The 18,354-nt window shown below is 37.1% G+C and overlaps 1 protein-coding gene across 1 annotated transcript in view; it reads right to left on the bottom strand.

Moving 5' to 3' along the window:
• Positions 1 to 18,354, bottom strand: part of NECTIN3 (nectin cell adhesion molecule 3) — a 62,181-nt gene that overhangs the window by 29,608 nt on the left and 14,219 nt on the right. The window contains exons 2-4 of the mRNA XM_077790932.1: positions 10,660 to 10,998; positions 3,458 to 3,754; positions 1,655 to 1,772 (exon numbers count right to left, since the gene is read on the bottom strand). Of these exons, the coding sequence (XP_077647058.1) occupies positions 1,655 to 1,772; positions 3,458 to 3,754; positions 10,660 to 10,998 (754 nt within the window). The remainder of the gene's footprint in view (positions 1 to 1,654; positions 1,773 to 3,457; positions 3,755 to 10,659; positions 10,999 to 18,354) is intronic.

Raw genomic sequence — 18,354 nt, 5'->3', positions numbered from 1 at the left:
AACAGCCTCTCAAAAGAACTTGGAGGAACAAGACATCCCAAGCTCTGAAAACTAACAATCTAACTAAGAAGCACTTTTGCTGTCAGCATTAGGTGCCTTTTTATTTGCATCCAGTAAATATTTCTGTCTATACATGCTTAATTTAGAGGACATTTTGACTAGAACTTTTGAGCAAGAACTTCTGAGATGCCTTTTCTTATCTCCCATCGCTTCTAAATTCTGTCTAAATAACAGCACTGAAATGCAATGTGGTACTTGGTGATACACTTGGGGAAACAACTGGTTAAAAAAATTATTTTTTATCAACTGACTTTTCTAGGTCTATCATTTCCCTGTACAATTCTGCCTGAGACTGCAGTAACAACTGTGTAAACAGTTGTTAAAAAGAGAATAAAGAGAAAGGGCAAAGGCCCTGGAACTATTCTAACAGAGTTGCCAACTGCCCTGTTGCCCAACATTAAACACCTGTGCAATTCCATGCCATTGAAGCCCATTTTGATTTATCTAAGTACCTATTAACAGCCAAGCAGGCTTAAATCAATATTCAAACTAGATCACTAGATGACAGTATCTTGAAAGCATTTAGCAAGCTTGATTTTTTTTAAGTAATATTGAACACAAAGGCACCCATCACTTTAAAACAGGTACTTAAAGGAAAAGAAACAAACACTTCACAGTTAGCACTAAATGCAATATATTGCTAACCATGAAAATATCACTAGCCCAGTAAATACAATGCCATCCAGGATTCCAAAGAAAAAAACTGGTTGCTAAGGTAGTTCTACAATCTACTGTAATCTGACACCAGTCAAAACAGCACACTGTTCAACACAGTACTTACTTCTCCAAGCTCAAGCTACCCTTCTTTTACATGGATTTCCCTCCCTACACTTAAAGTTTCTTATTCACCAGTACTACAGCTTTTTGGATGGGTTTTGCTGTTGCTCAGAAAGGCACACCAAGTTTATTCCAGAGAATTTTGATTTCCTGTAAAAGTTTCTTCCATTTTAAGTTTAGGAAATCTAACTATGATCTCTGAAGCTTGAATGGCTTTTAATGTATTTAAATAGGTTAATTACTTCTAGAATTGTGAACCTTGGTAGTATTGATTAGTACTTACATATGTTTCATATTCAAATGAGAGAACTGAGAACCTAGTACACGTGAAGAAGCAAATAGTACTGCTGTTAAGGGCTTTTTTTAAACACAGGAATTTTTATGTGCTGAAATTTCTCATCACAGTGATTTTGAACTAAGCCTGGGATGGAAGTCCACAGATTTGTGAAATGTGGATGATATGCAAGCTTTTAAATTTTTTCATCAGAGATATATGTAAATAATAGTTGAATCCTTATTAGAGTTATTGGTCCTTGCTCTACGTGTTACAACACACAGAGCTCAGTCTACCTTGAGTAACTAAAGAGACTTTACCCTGAGAGTAATGACAAACTGTTTAGGCACATAAATTTACAAGATATCCACTCACCTGTATTCATACAAACACACATCTTGTATTCTCCTTTTAAAATGCTAGATAAAACCAGTATGACCAATACAAGTCATATACCCTTTGTTTTCAAAACATGCATTTACTGCAAGTGAAGTGATTATACCACTTGAATCATGTGGCAAGTCCCTTTTCACAAATATTTACCTGCTCCACATAAATTCCATAGGTAATGGATTTGCATCAGCATTACATTTGAGCTGAACATTTCCTCTTCCAATGAACCAGTTTCCATCATAGCCAGTTACTGAGACTTCTGGGGCATCTGACAAAAAAAAGATTTCATCTATGAACAATCACAGTTTTTACATTAAAAGTGAATCACATGTAAGATAAATAAAACAGAAAGGTACTTTTTTTCCTAATTTTTTTTTTGTGTGTATTTTAGTTGTTGGTTGCCTTTTTGTTTCTAATTTAAAGACCACCACCAAAATATACAGAGAACATACTAATACAGTTCCAAGCTACAACATTAATATGCAACAATGAAGAAATTGTTTTAATTGATGCAACTTTCCCAGTGTGTTTTCAGCAACCACACAGCACCTTGAAGAAGTGAGAGAACTTTAGAAAAAAAGGATCAGTTTCATGTTTTTGAGAAGTGAGTAATGCTAGCTTAGAACTACTTCTCACTAAAAAGATACAGCAAAGGATCAGAAACAACCTTGGGAGAAACCAGGTAATTAAGAAATCACCAAGAAGTTCACAGATGTCAACTATAACGTTTAAATTATCCACTGGCACCAAAATGTACAATTATGTTACAGCTCTAAAAAGCCAGGAGGTGATTTCAGAGAGGCCTTGGAAAAATATTTAAAAGCCAAGGAACAGACAAACCAGTATGATTTGGGATAAGCTCTGGAGCTGAGATGGAGAAGCAGTTGCAAAAGTTACTAAGTGTCAGGGAAGACTGAAGAGCACACACTGCTTCTCACTTACTGCTGTGTACCTTACTATATAACCTTGTTAGAAATTCTGAAACATGCATTAACACTAATCTCAGATGAAAATATTAAGACCAACTTCCACCCTCACTTCATTTTCAATAGGAAACAATTATTTTATTCACTGTTTGAGACAATACAAATCCTCTTCAGTTTTACTTCTGTATCAATGGCCCTCCAATCTAGAACTTTATTTCAAGGTCAAATAAAATAAAGCAGTGCTAGTCACTATTTTATGCCAAAATGAGTGACAGAACAAAACCAAGCCAAAATCAAAACAGCCAAGTCTACTTTTTCCAGCCAGTACATTTGTTCTACTTGAACTGACAGACTCCTGTGATTTAGGAGCTTTAAAGCAGCACACAGACAAGACAGGACACCAAAGGAACAACATTAAAATAGTTGGTTTTGTTCATATATGTACTGTAACAAAAAGTGACCACAAGCTTAAAGCTTATTTATATTAACTGGTTTTAACTAACCAACATTGTAAATCACTTTGCTTTGTATTCATGTCTTTTAAAAGCCATACATTAAAGAAGCCTGCAGGTTTGAATTATATGAGCAATCTGAAGCTGAATAACAAACACTAGGCATGTTTTCTTGCACTAGTTGACAAAGCTTGGTGAATAAACTGAAATTAACTTACTGACCACCACAAGACCTGTTTTCAACTTAGCATCTCATACAGTAATCTTCATTAGTATTCTTTTTAATACTGCTGAAATTTTAAGACACTATAAGCAGCTTATGGATCAACCCTCATGTTTACCCATGATTCAATATCCAAAACAGTAGAAACGTATGCTAGCTTCATGACTTTATTTTCAATACAGGGACCTAGGCTTTTACTCCTGGCTGACCTGCCTCTTATCACAGCTTTTCTATACAGTTTCCATTTTCCTGAAGCACGAAGCGCTCATCTCCTTCCTGTGGAAGGTGTACACTGATTAAGGGGGAAGTTGCAAGATACATACCAGGAGTAGTTACCTCACAGAATACTTACACTGTATGTCCAGCACATAAGGGTATCGCATCTCCTTTGCAAAGGCAGGGTGCCTCACCACACAAGTTATGCGTCTTCCTCTTGCAAACCGAGTAGGGACAATCACATAGTGGCTCACAACTGTCACAGTTTCATTTGGAAACAAAGTAGAGGTGGATTCCATTTCACCAAGGCCTCCTTCCCAGTCAATCTGTGCAGCAGGTTTTCCAGTGACTGCTGTACAAGTGGCTGCTACTGTCCTATTTGCACCATCTATTAGAGTGTTTGGTCCTTTCCTTAAGCTCACAACAGGTTCAACTAAGGAGGGGGAAAAAAGGAGATTTAAACAAGAACTCCACATCTTTGAAAGTGTCACTACATAAAAGTGAAACAAGATCTAATCCATTTGCAAATGCTCAAGTTAATCAGACATCCTAGAAGAGCACGCATATCTCAAGAGATGACAGCTCTACAAGGCTTTGGCCTGCTGACACTGCCCCCCCTTTGTCCACCCATTCAAGTTCAGTGTTGTTCATTCACTGTTTAATGCACTGACAGGGAATTCCACAGTGGTTAGGTCCAAAACACCAGCTGCAGTGCTCAGCTGCAGTGTCTGACAACAGTAAACTTAAGGTATTAGGTTGAAATGACACTGCAAGATTTTTTTTCAAAAAGCTTAGATTCTGTTGCATTTTCAAGCATTCAATAATTAATCTATACTGTCAACATAGACCGAAATCTACTTCAGTGTTCTAACAACCAACATTAAGAGTTTAAGCGTTTTTTGATCACTATTATAGAAATGACTTCCATGCTGCATCTTTATTATATATACACACACACCACGCACTGAACAAAGGATCTAATAAATACACAGAAATACACAATTGTATATAAAATTTATCTAAGATTTCAATATACAAAGCAATCGGTATATAAATAACATTTCAAGAACAAAATAAAATTCCTTGTTTTATATAGAAGTAACATTTTGCCTATATGGAACTCAATACTAAGTCCAAAACGAAAGAAATCTGCACATGGAAGGATGTGACTGCCTTGTAAAGCCACTGCTTGCCCTAAAATTTTAAAAACTTGGGGAACATACTTCTTTCTAAAAGGATGTTGAGCTCCTCATGGACAAGTCTACCGCTGAGGGCCACGGACTAAAAAGCTTCCAAAAATTTCTTTCTGGTTTAGCAAATCTGTACAAGCCACCCACCAGTTGCAGCCCAGGTCAGAAGAATGACCTGGTGCTTCAGCTACAAACCGTGGCTGGGCTGTTTTAGAATGGCCCATTTGTGTCACCAGCTCCGTAAGGGACAGGTGTGCAGCAGTGTGCCAGCCTGCTCCACAACCCTGGTCTTTTGCTCTAGTCTGGCCACTGGAGTCCTCCGAAGGAAGGTCTTGCTACTCACCATAATGCTTCAGAATCCACCTCAGTGGATCAGCCCTCACTAATCACAAAGCAGAGACAAGTCTTGCAACTTCTGTGCCTTTCAGTATCAGAAGGAGAAAAGTTAGTTCATGGAATTTCTTTCCAATTAATTGAAGCTGACCCACAGACATATCTTGTAACAGAATAGAGCAAAGTTCACCATACCTGGCAAGTTCTCCAACTACCTACACCTTCCAAAGATAACAAATATTTTCAGCTTCAGCCCATTCAGTGCCAGGAACAGTTTTTGACTGTTTTCTGCTCAGTCTAACACTGCTCATGTCTGAACAAGTTGGTTAATTATTTGATCAATTACACTATAGGAAAAGGCAACTGTTAAATGGATAACCTTATAAAAATGTGTGTTTTCTGTTCTATGCTTAGAAGTGCTTGAAGAATATAAGTTGTTATGAAACTGAAGATTGGGCAGATACTGAGAGCAAATTATTTCTATTTTGTTTCTCTGAATGCCCACCCTCTGAGATTTGTTAGTAACCCTACCGAAAATAAGCCAATAGCATTTTTTTCTGCCAAGTTGTACACTCACTCTTCTAGATCTGAAGCATTTCTAATACAGCTTCTTTCAAAATCTGATTCCCTGCTCTGCACCACCAGCAATAGCTAGTGCTTTGTGCAGTAAGCTTGGATATCTGATGTACATATGAGGCATTGTTCCATCTGCAAAAAAAGCCTTTAAAACCTGGTATGGAGAACTTGACATTACATAGCCTTGTTATCTGACCTACACTTTGGTTTTCCTGATATAACATGAACACTAGTGCCGTGTTCTCCTCAAATCACTGGTAGAGACTTTTTCAATAGTGTCTGTAGTATTACTAAAATGCAGAAGTAAAAACCCAAATTTATATTTAGAATTTTACATGCATGAAAATTCTAATTTTTGCTGTATTCCTCCCCTCCCAAGATCTCCATAACAGTAAAATAAATTAAATTAGCAGCTATCATTAGCATTTCATGCCAAAATTATATACTCCAATAATTTCAGCTGGAAATAAAAGTTTGATAAATGTTCTATTCCTTTGATTTTTCTTTTAAAAAAGGTATGCAACTGCGTAATTTTGCTTCCACCTCTTTGTTGAAGGGATACATAAGTAAACAAGAACACTTAACAAAGTTACAGAGATGTCCAGACCCAAAGCAGACTATTTAGTACTGTACTTTTAGAAAAAGAAGTCAAGTAGCCAGAAAGCATGATAGACTAAATTTAAAAACTCACTTTCTCAAATGATACCAGCCATTTGTCATTTTGAGTTCACTGTGCAATACTTGGTTTTACACTTGTCAACTAGACACCAAGCTGAACTATTCAAAACGACTCAGCATCACAAAATATACTTATTCCCAGTCCTACATGTTTCCATGCTTTCGTTTTTTTTATACATCAGAAATGTTTAGGCTTCTACTGTCACATCTTCCCACAAATTGTGATTCTTGTACTACATACCAACTGCAAGATAACTAAACAGCCACATATTGAAAAATAGAAAGCAACTGCAATTAGGATACTTGTTTCTATAGTTCATCATTCAGGACTACTCTGTCCCAGCAACTGAAACAAAGCAAGCAGAAGCAGATACTTACTCTATGGCCTTTCTAGATGTTTCAGTCATGGATTAAGAAGTATCTGGTGAATGAATCCATAACTACAAGGGGCAATTGGCATCTCATGTCTCACAGTGCAAAATAGTGCAAAACCATTTCCAGTTTGGAAAAGAGACCAAATTGAATGTATGTGCTTTGGAATTTCTTTTGTGGCATTTTTTTTGTGTTTTTTTGAAAGTGTAATTTCTATATGCAGTCCTCTTATCCCAGCGCATTCAGTGCAGAACATCAATGTGATTTTCACTGACTTTCTCTGCCCACAGTGGTGGCAGAAGACACAAGAGAGGCAGCTGGGAGAACATTAGAGAAGCTGTGACACCCATTCAGTAGAATGTTGTACTCTATTCAGGACAAATGAAAAAGATGGTGAGGACAATGCTCTGTGGAAAAGGAAGCTACCAATCCTCTAAGATCCAAAAGCAAGACCTACTTCCTCAGCGTGTAAGTTCCATCTCAAGCAACATCATGGTGTGAATTATACTTGAATATTAAAGACAGGATGGCTGAAGCATGGAAAAATAGATGTGCAGTTGTTCAAAAGGTCTCAACTAATTTGCCCATCTGTGCTTGCCTTTTTACTGACTTATGACCACCAACTAATTTAACCCAGCTTATTCTACCTTCACCTTATATTCAACATGGATATATCAGAAATCTCTCACTGCTCTGGTCCTTAAACATTACAGAAAAATAACATAATATAGGATCCAGACATGAGCTTTAAATCCTACTGCATCAAGTTTTGAGGCCAAAAACCTGCTTCTTGGTTTTCCTATACTTCATAAGCCTTTGTCAATTGCTTCAGTTAATTTTTAAAACTATTTTTCAGTGCACATTGGACACAGGAGGCCTGGATGATGTTGGCATGATTACAACACAAAGAGGATTATCTCTTCCTGGCATTAAATTCACTAATTCCTTGACATGGGTATGACACTGGGAATTGTCATCTCCTTCAGCACACCTGACATGTACTTTGATTAACTTCTTTCCAAAACAGTATTTCAAGTTTTTATTTTCTCTTACCTCAAAACCAGAGGTTTTCTGTGTACTTTACTCTGTTTGCTAATTAATAATTAACTTATTAAGGTTTTCTTTTTTTAGTAGTTGCAGGGGGGTTGGTTTGCTTGTTTATTTTAAGGCCATTCAGTTCACTAATTTGCCATCTACTTAATTTTTTTGGCCCAGAGTATTCTGTAGGATGCAATATCTATACTGACATAGATAATCTTTTAATTACTAATTGGAATACTTTCTGCATTAGAGTGTCTGGGATCTAATTCATGGTGACAGACCTATGCCTTTGATACTCCTCTGTACAACTCATTCCTCACTTGTGGCACTGGTAAGAGCTAGGCTGCAGAGGAACAAGATCTACTTTATCAATACTCAACAAGAAATCCAACTTAACAAGACACAGTTAAACCAAACCAAGTATCTAAAATAGTCATGGGCAGCACTCAAATTAGTAACCTAAAAATTATGCCATCTCTGCAAACTACTCAGCAACAAGCCCTTTCTTCTGCCCTGAGACACTGATTTGCCTCATTTGGTCAGCATCTTGGTATCTTGGGGAAACCAACAGCTTGACAGAAAAATTATTTGCCATTTCTTGCACAAGTTTAACAAAGTTTTGGAAAAGTTCAATACATCCGTTTGACCCTAAAAGCATTTTTGTGTTTCCACTGTCTTAGACTCGTCTTTTACAGTGCATTTCCTTACGACAACATGAAGCACTAAACAAAGCAAACTAGGAGAGGGCAAAGTCACCAAACACGACTCATCTGTCAAACTTGGGGTGCATAAGAGGTTTTAAATATGGTCTTAAGTAATCAGTGCACCGTGGCAAAACACCAGGCATTTTATCTTGCAGTTATTTCTTTCTTCCATTTGTCTTCAGTGTCTCCACTTTACAGTGTACAAGCATCTGGTACATGACTAAGTATGTCCACTACGCAGGGGAAGGAAACTAATTCTCTGCTAAATAAGAACAGACAGGAACTAGGAAAAAAGGCAATCCTGTTTCAACTGGAAACAGCTGCAGTCTTAGGACAGGAACTTTTTTCCTTACTTAAGGGAGAGTTTTCTAGACCAGTGGGAGAATACAGTCAATGTATCATTGAAGATTATTTTAAGTTGCATCAAGATTTAAATTGCAGCAATTGCATGCCTTAAGATTCTGATGAGCTTGGAATTGCTGAGCTCCAGCCAGCAAAGTTCACAAGTTTTTAATTTACAAGCATATTCTGAAAATCATTACTTCCCCAGTATTTTGACTGCTTAAGTCTACAAGTCAGTGTAGCAAAAAGTTTCTAAAAGGACAGAAAATACACAGCTAAGACAAAAGAACTGAAGTCCAACAGAGGATTGGCTACCTAGTGATACATGCAAGCAAGGCTGCCGATAACTAGAATGGAAAAGCATCTTTGCAAATAACAGCTGGGTTTTGCTATTTAGAGTCCTGAGAGATTTACAGCAACTGGCAACATCTACATCAATGATGAAAAAAGCTATGACCAGAACCATTGTATGCTTGACTAATACTTCTTTGCCTATTTCAAGTGCAACTTTTCATAAGTTATATCTAATGAAACAAGTTGTGGTCCTTCCACTCTTCCAAATGTAGGCTAATATGCACATGAGACACACATGTTTTTAAGTTCCTCCAGAAACCTGATGAGTGCAAATAGGACAAAATAACTAATGTTACCTGAAAAAAATAAAAAGACATTTTAAAGAGAAACTGACTAGAAAAGGTGAGGGGAGGTAGTAAGAAATTCCCTCTGATTATTGGTAAAGCACAATAGCTGAAGCCTGAAGTCAAGAGACTGCTACAATAACCACACACAAAGCCACCTGCAGTACAGATGGAAGTCAGGTGAAACAGAGAACCGTAAGGCCACATGCTTTGTGCATCACACACAATTTTGGTCAAGTTACTAGTTTCAAATTGGATTAAGCCAGTTGCTTTGATGCATTTATTTTGCCCCACCTTGTGGTGAAAACCAGTTTACATACTGTGCTATAGCCATCTGATTAATCCATTGAATATCCTGCTACTATGAAAAGCTGGAATCAAAGATCAAGAGATGATCCTAAAAAACACATCAGCTTGCAGCAAGTCATTGATGATCACCTCAGCTACAGAAAATATTATTTTACTCCTGGCAAGAGATACATACTAGTACAAGAGGAATACTATTGTAAGGAGAGGGCAACTTAATAACATGCTTTCAAGATTTTCAGGGTAATCATTTTATCTTACATTGCAGTAACACCTGAGTTACTTGCACTTCAGCTCTAATTCCTTATGACAGCAATATTCAGCCCTCAACAAGAGGGACAAAATTAGTGTAAACAAACCCTCAAGTCTATAAAGGTTTCACATTATGACTATCCACAAACAGTCAAGAGCTTAAATTGACTCTTCCCACAACTCCAGCAGTCATCTAGATAGTTTTGCTTTACATTTACACTACACAAAGAACAGTTTGTATCACCAGACCCAAGCAGCAATATTAAATTATCATGTCAGCAGCACATTTATAAAATCATAGAATTGCACTGGAAGGGACTTGTTGAGGGTCATCCAGTCCAATCCCCTTGCAATAAGCAGGGACATTTTCAGCTATAGCAGGCTGCTGCAGAGTCCCATCTGAATGCTTCCAGGTGTGGGCATCGAGCCTCACTGGGAACTCTCTAACCTCATTACAGATGATGGACAATTTCACTGAGACAATCAGTTAAAGTTTAGAAATACCTGCTTCTTCTGAAGACCAGTGACTACCCGGTACTAACTGAGGGAATTTAGTCAAGGCAGTAGCTAAGGCCAAGTTCTGCAGCTTCCCAGAACATACAGACAAGTCCCTGGTATCAGCATGGTCTCTCAAAGCTCTAAAATGCTGTGCTAACACAAACTGAATGTTTGTTTTCAGCATAATGCCTAAATAGGAACTGGTTATTTATTTTTAATAACTAGATAGTCAAAGAACAAGTTCCACAGAAGCAAGACCCAAAAGAAGTCTCCTCTATGACATTAGTAAAAATTACATACCTCTAATGAAAGACCAGCAAACACATATTTTGCATTTTCTTTGGGTTAAATGGTCAAATTCAACTTATAAGTTTTCAGAATCTTCCTTTCAAAAAACAGCTAACTTACCTAATACTGTTACAGTTGTTGACGACTGTATATTTCCAAGTGGGAATGTAACTGCCTTGCAAACATATTCTCCTGCATCAGAAAAGCTGACATTTTTTATGATGATTGTTGCATCAGTAAGTGAGTAGTTTTTAAATGCCACTCTTCCTTGGTATTCTCCTTGAACAGATATTCCATATTCAGGGTGATGAACAGCAATAGTCTCTGAACTTTTACCATATATCTTCTCCCAAGAAACTTGTGTTATTGTTTCATTTACATCAATTACGCATTTCAGTGCAACCTTCTTCCCCCAAACTGCTGTCACATGTGGATCAACAACTGGTCCAGCTAAGGCACCTAAAAACAAAGCAATGGTTAGTTGCTACACAAGAAAGTTACGTTGCTTGGTTTACACAGTAAGCCTTCCATAATTAGCTTACCTTTTTAGATGAGAATTCCTGCTTTTATCTGATTAACTGATTCACAACAGTGTGGAAATACTACAGAAATGCATTTCAAGCAGAAACATCAAACCTAGGCACAGATCAATCATTTTTCAGAGATTACTACCACTAATACACAGCTACATATAAAAATAACCTGACAATTTTGTAACTGGCCTAACAGTCTTTTGGGAGTTTAACTAGATATGAACATTCAGTGAATTCAGATTTACCAAAAAAAACAAGACGTGGTACTTTTTAGCAGTCTGATTACTGATATAGAGCATCACGCAAAAACTTAAGATAACCTACTGCACTTACGTGCTCTCCTTAAACAATCTTTATTAAGTCATATCTTTTATAAGTGAAACTTCTAGCAGTTAACATGCCAGTAAATACTTCAAAAGCAAAGCAACAATCAAAAAAAAAAAAAAAAACCAAACAGAAAAGCCCCTATCAAAATCCCAGATTTACAGTGCCAGTCACTCAAAGACCGCATCTTGAACTTTGCTACCCTAATTCTTAGTGAAGACATTTCCCATCATACAGATGCAGTCTTGCTGCTTCAGTGTAGTGGGCTGTCTTCACACAAGATCTTATCTCAGACAGTAAATATGCAAGAGGAGGCATAGTCAAGTGCTTGCTTAGGATTCAATGTATTTCTGCTTAATAGCTAAAATATCTTCCACAGTAGCAACTACATTCTGAGCTCAGCATTTTACACCAGTCTCCTTTCAAATTAGGAAATCCACTAGGTCAAAGCAGTTCAATATACGATGGGTTCACAATTTCTTTTGCTAATAAGATGCTCCAGCAACTCCACTCATTAGTTCTCTCAGGGCAAACTAACCTGATAAACAAACTATTAGTCCACAATGTATGTATTTTTCCCGTGCTCAGATTTTAACAGAACTGTTTCAAATGCTCTGATTCTCTCATCAGAAACCAAGTCAGTAATCAAGCTGTTAACTGAGGAAGTTTACTGATGAAGCAAAAGTCAAGTATAAATTTTTATTTGCCCCATTCTCATAAGCATGAAGTCATTCAACTTGAGATATGAGCTGCCTTTTCACTCACCAAGCTCACACAAAAGGTAAGCCATGTGTTCAGGAAAGAAGTCCTTAAAAGCCTTTATCTACATGTCCATTGCTAAAAGCTTTCTGCTTACTATCGATTGATTTTTCATTGTTCAAACCATTTCTGAGTCAATGAAGTCACCCAAAAAAGTGATTCAAGTATGGATTTCTTTAGTATAAAATTACTGAATAACATCAATAGTTTGAACACCTTAAGCTACACAAATAAGTCAAACTAAGCTAGAAATTTAGACTAATATTGATGACACCTCAATAGCTAAGTGGAGCTGGTAAGGAAACAAAAAATAACAAAAGTAAAAAAAAACCCATTACATATTTCAAATATAGAATAGCTGCCATGACAAGTAGTGCAAGAACATTCTGTCTATTCTCCTCATGCCTCTTCTCTAACACATTATTGTGACAGACATTGGAAAGAGGGCAAATATTTGCAAACCAGTGTGCAGAGTTTCACCCAAACTTCATCTCTGCTTGCCATTGCTACATGTAAACACAAGGTGGAATGTTCCTTGAAAAGTATTTGACTATTGCTTTCTACCTTTTAAATAAGGCTCACAGGTTACACTTGTGAAATGAATTTCAGAATGTACAGGATATACATATTCTGTAATGCAATTTAAGCAAAGAAAAACACTTTCATTCAGGAATCAGTTTTTTGCAACAGTTAAATCAACTGAATCTTAACCTATATTAAACTTTATCACAGCGATTACCTTTCTATAACCCCAAACAATTTAGTACAGAAAAAAGCCACGAGTGAACTTACAAAAACTGCTCAGACTTCTGGGGAAGGTAACAAATTGAACTGAAAAAACATCCCAGTTAACTGAACACATGAGCTTTTTTGCTACCTTTTACTTTTTTTTTGACAACTCTGCTCCCAGTAACTGGAAGCTTTAGCTACATGAAGATGAACATTGTACATTTAAAAAGTCAATAGGCAACAATTTTCCCACCAAGGAATACTTCTAACAGCTCATTTCTGCCATAAGAACATTGTGTTCTCACATGAATTACATTAATATTTTCAGAAGTCAAACTTTTTCATTGCTGCTATTTTCAAGATTTATAGACTGAACTGAGCAGGACCCATATATATTTATAGACATAAACACACTTGCAGCTATAGAATGTTGATCAGTTAGATCTTTTTCCTTCCCCTTCTCCAGCAAGAGCTAACATAACACAACTCCAAATTTTACACTTTTACCTTTATCTCATCTACTGACACATGTTCAGTCTCCAAAGGGGAAAAAAAAATCAACTAATCTACCCAAATCATTTAACTTGAACTTACATACAGCTCATACAACAGTATGTAGACTCCAAAGTGTTTAAAGTGCTAGAAATAGTTTACATCTGAAGTGCTACATATTTAATTTAGAATGGTATGTTTTGTTTTAATCTCCATCCAGTTATTATTTAACTAGCTATAGTTGCAGAGCAATCAAGCTAATAGTTCAAACTAGCAAGCTAATTACCATGTAGATATTCAGGGCTCTCCAGTGCTCAGGATGCTTAAGATAAGCATTTCCTTTGACATAAAGACTTCCACTCAAGAGTCCGTATTCTGCTCATATATTGTAGTTGAATAACAAGCTACATGTCTTCCCCAAAATAACACATTTAGAAGCTTATAATGCACAAGGTTCTGAAGAACAAGACACTTCAAGCCCATGCTATACAGGTCCTTAATTGATCCATAGTACTGACACATAGGACATACATTTATTGTTTTAATGAAACCCAGCCCTCCTCCTCTTGAAATCTGATCACCTCTGCTTGAAGTTCACAATATTGAAGTCTGTCATTCTCATCAAGCCTTATGGATACACTTTGTATTTACTTAGTAATCAAGATGTTTTGTAACTTCTCAAGGTAAACACAGCATCATGAGGTTTTCTTACATTTTGCTTATATTTGCCCAGGTTTTTAGAGATCTGCCTTCCCTTTCCTTTTTGCTCCTTTGGAGTATGTAAGATTCTCCTGTACCATTTCACATGCAGCCTGATGAGATTGCTATCTCAAGCACTTTAACATGATCCAATTTCAGCTAAGTCCCTATGCACTAACTGATTTTTGATCACAGTGATCCAATGCCATGCTTGACAATAAAGTCAAGAATCTCATTTGAAACAGTGAGGCAATGACTCTACTCATGTAACTTGACAGAATGTTTAAAGAGTAAACAAAAAGATCCCTAAGGCTCACTTGCAGCATTAAAAGCCACAGAACTAGGTGCTATCAAATACTGACCATGATAATCTTTTCAATGTCAATTCTGAATTAAGCTTCTAACACTAACTGAAAAAAAGATACTGAGGAATTATATGACAACCTTCATAACACAACAAAGTATTCATGATATGGAATGACAGAATACTTTCTACGTTTACAGGCTTATTTGTTGCAATAAACAGCAGATTTAGATTTTCTATATGAAGCAGCAATGCACAAGCCTAATTATAAAAGCAACACATTTTGTTACCCACTTAACAGCACACTTCTGGCAAGATGGGGTGACCATACTGACCTTTCTAGCCACTGATTTCCCACAACCTGCCAACTATTTCCACAAGGCAAAGCCAAACTACAGAAGAGAAAAAAATGATTTTTTTTTTCCCCTCTATCAGAAAGTTATTCAGCTCATGGGTATACATGGCCTTAGCACAAACTAGTGGCAGGGAACTCAGAAGAGTTCCAATCAAGAATGGAGCAAAACAACACGAACATCCCATTTCACTGACAGCAAGTTGCTGTCAGCAGAACTTCCCACGGAACACTTCTAAAGTCAGGCTAAGTTAAGCGTTATTGTTTGGCCAGTTTAATTTCAGCTGACATCAGAAAGCTTATTCTTGCAGTCCTCCTCCTGTGTCAGCACTCATCAGGTACTTAAAAGACCCCTACCTACAAAAATTCACTTGTTCTCTTCCTGATTTAACCTTCTCAATTAGCTCAGTCAATCAGAAGTGGCAATACTACACAGGCAATGAGCACAGCTCCACAAATCTAGTAGCATTTTCAGATTTGTTTAACTGGAAAAACAAAGCACTTTAAGACACTGCAGAAAACAAGCTGAAACCTCAACTTGAGGTTTTATAAAAATATATACTTAAATGACTGGGAAGAAGTCAGTGTGTCTTTTGAGCACCAGGGCATGATCAAATTACCGTGTCAAAAAAAGATCAGAACCAAGGAATGGAAGAGGTTCAAGATTAAGTAGTACAAAATGCCTCAGCACCAGCATCCAATTAGAAGTGCTAAGCAAGTACTTAGGAAAAAACTGCACTTAAATCAAAGAGAAAGTATTATAATCTAGTGTTACTCCCACCTAAGGATCTGCTTTGTCACAATCCTTGCTTGAAGTGGACCATCAATCAGTTCTTTGGGGACAAGTGAGCCGAGATCAGGAATAGCACGAGATTAGCTTCTATAAGCATTGCATTTACAGGACTCAGCTCAAGTTCCCTTTTTTTTTTTTTTTGTACAAAACTTGTCTTATTTTTTTTTAAAGAAGGATGCCAGGGATGTATTAGTTCCATCTCAGAGAGCAAAACTTAAAACCCTGTTCAGTGTTTAGCACACAGTATAATAGGCATACAAAAGCCTACCAGAATGTAAATAAAGTTTCAGTGAAATGAGGCATAGCAATTCAATAGTCTGAAGCCAAGACTACAAAATTCTCAGGCTCTCTCAGGTTGCTTCTTCATTTTACTGAAGTTCAAGGGATTCTATCTTTTAAACCAGCTTTACGCAATACCAACAGGAAACTAAAAACATTATTATGTAACTCATGTAAATGCACCATTTGGAAATGGTTAACTTCTGAATGTTAACTTCCTACACCTGCAAATGGCCCAAAATGAGGTTCCAGTCTTGGTTTGGTTTATGGCATGGGCAGCTCTCCTCTAGGCGAGTATAGCCTGACTTCTTACAAAAACCATAGAAAGGGGAATGTAATTTCTACTTGAAAATTATAAAATAAAGTTGCACAGAGATGTATCTTTTCCAAGCAACCTAAAATTCAATGAGACTGGCAACGAGAACTGCATGAAGAGATCAGTCTCAATTTCAGTGTTGTCTCAAAAGTTAGCTGTTGCTGAAGGGTTTCACTAACATCAAGCTCCAGACAGACGGATTCTCAGTTAAGTGCTATCACAGGATGCTCTGCAGAATTCTGAAACACTATGAACCACCATCTGGCTGCTCCTAAGGGTACAGCTGACAAGATATTACACCATTCAGCCAGGAGGTTTGTCTTATTCTGCTCCTTTATTCCCACAGCTGATGGAAGACACTGTCAGTTATCTCCCTCTAGTTGCTGAGTCAACATGTGTATATGTGTATCTACATAGAGAGAACAAGGAATAGAAATTATTGTTGGCAAAGCTACAGCTACTATTCATAAGATAGCATCCAGAGCCCAGAGAGAGAACTCACACTGCTTGCTAAAAGGCCAGGTAATGCAATACTGGACAAAGAAATGTCATCCTGGCAAAAAGGAGTCAAAGATGAAAAAGCATGCAAATCTCTTCAGCTCCAAAATAAACAATTATCTACAAGACTGACATTTGTAACACAGAAAGCAAAGAAAGATATTTCAAAGAGACACTTTACTCCCCTGCAACACAAAGTCAAAGAAAAAGTACTTACAATTCAGAATTTAACATTTGCTTGAGCTCCACTCATACAGTCAGGAGTTGGAGCTTCAGAAAAACTCTGCCCTTGAAGTCAGATTTGGCTGTTACCCACCATTCTTAATTCAGAACACCATTTTCACATGTGAACCAGTGCTTCTGTTCTAGCTTAACTCCATGTAAGACAGCACTTTGCCTCTGCATACTCTGCTTCCTACTATGCTGCACTGATCTTTAGTATCAAGCAGCAGAATGATCTAAGACACTACAGGAAGTTAAAAAGGAATGTTAGGCCAGGATCCAAATGGAGTTGGGAAGGACACTCTCAGAAAACCAATTTTATAAGGTTGAAACTTTAAATCAAACTACTCACTAAGAATGTTTAAAAAGTCACATGAACTTTAAAACTTCATGTGGAATTTTGACTTAGACCGTATTAACATCAATGTCTATTTTACATGTTCTTACATTATAATCTTTTATACATATTAACACACAGCAAATTAAGACACGTGTTTATCCTGACACTGAACTTTAAGATGTCTAAAAAACATGTTGAACTAATAAGTAAGGCAGGCTATGAAGTGGCTGGAAGTTTTTCTGTAATGAATATTTCCAACTCTGTTTCACCAAATTTTCCAAGCCCATCTCCTTTAAAACAAAATAAGCAGGACAATGAGGTACTCTTTCCAATAAATGGGCCATACTCAACAGCAGGATTGGAGAAAGACATCTCACTTCACATCCTACTCCCTCAAAAAGCTGCTAGTAAGAGTAAAAAAGTAGTTCAAAAGTTATCCATATACACACCACTACTGCCTAACCACCACAAAATGCTTCACACCCCCATTTAAATAAATTCAAATCCCTAAGTATCTGAGCAATAGGTATAAATACACAGAAGAGATTGAAACAAGCAGTCCTCCATATAACTAAAACATCTTACTGGAAAGTTTGTTAAAGAGTTCCAGATGATCTTAGAAATCTTTTGAAACACAAAAGATGAGTCAATAGTTCTGACAAACTGATCTGGTGGGAAAGGCTGAAGTCCTCCTATGTGACATCCAGTTTAAACACATAACCAAAATATTTAACAGAAAACTGGAGGTCAGAAGGAGAGTTGTACATCTGAATCTTGGTGGGGCTGATGACTAATGCATTATACACAGAGAAACAAGTGAAGCTATGCTTAACAAACCTTTCCCAGTCAGGCAGAAAAATACCTTCAAGCTGCAGTGGGTCCAACTTAGACTAGCAGCCAGCTAGGAACAGGTCTAAGTAACACATCAAGAATGTTAAATAACTGGTTAGAGAGCAAACTATATTCTGGAAGCTACAGCAAGTGCATGGTGATTACATACCAAAAATTGAAAGTGACACTATAGAATATGCTAATATAGAAGTATAAGCTCTAGCCAACATCAGTGAGGCTCCATCTGGAGTTGTTCAGCTTGAACAGCACACATCATATATTAGCCATCTAGAGAGTCTGAAAGCAAAGTGTGCTCAAAGGCCCAGAAAACATGACCTACAGGA

This window comes from Lonchura striata, chromosome 2 (genome assembly GCF_046129695.1).
Source record: "Lonchura striata isolate bLonStr1 chromosome 2, bLonStr1.mat, whole genome shotgun sequence".
Lineage (NCBI taxonomy): Eukaryota > Metazoa > Chordata > Aves > Passeriformes > Estrildidae > Lonchura > Lonchura striata.
Note: the sequence above shows the minus strand (reverse complement) of the source record. Positions and strands in the feature narration are given on the sequence as shown.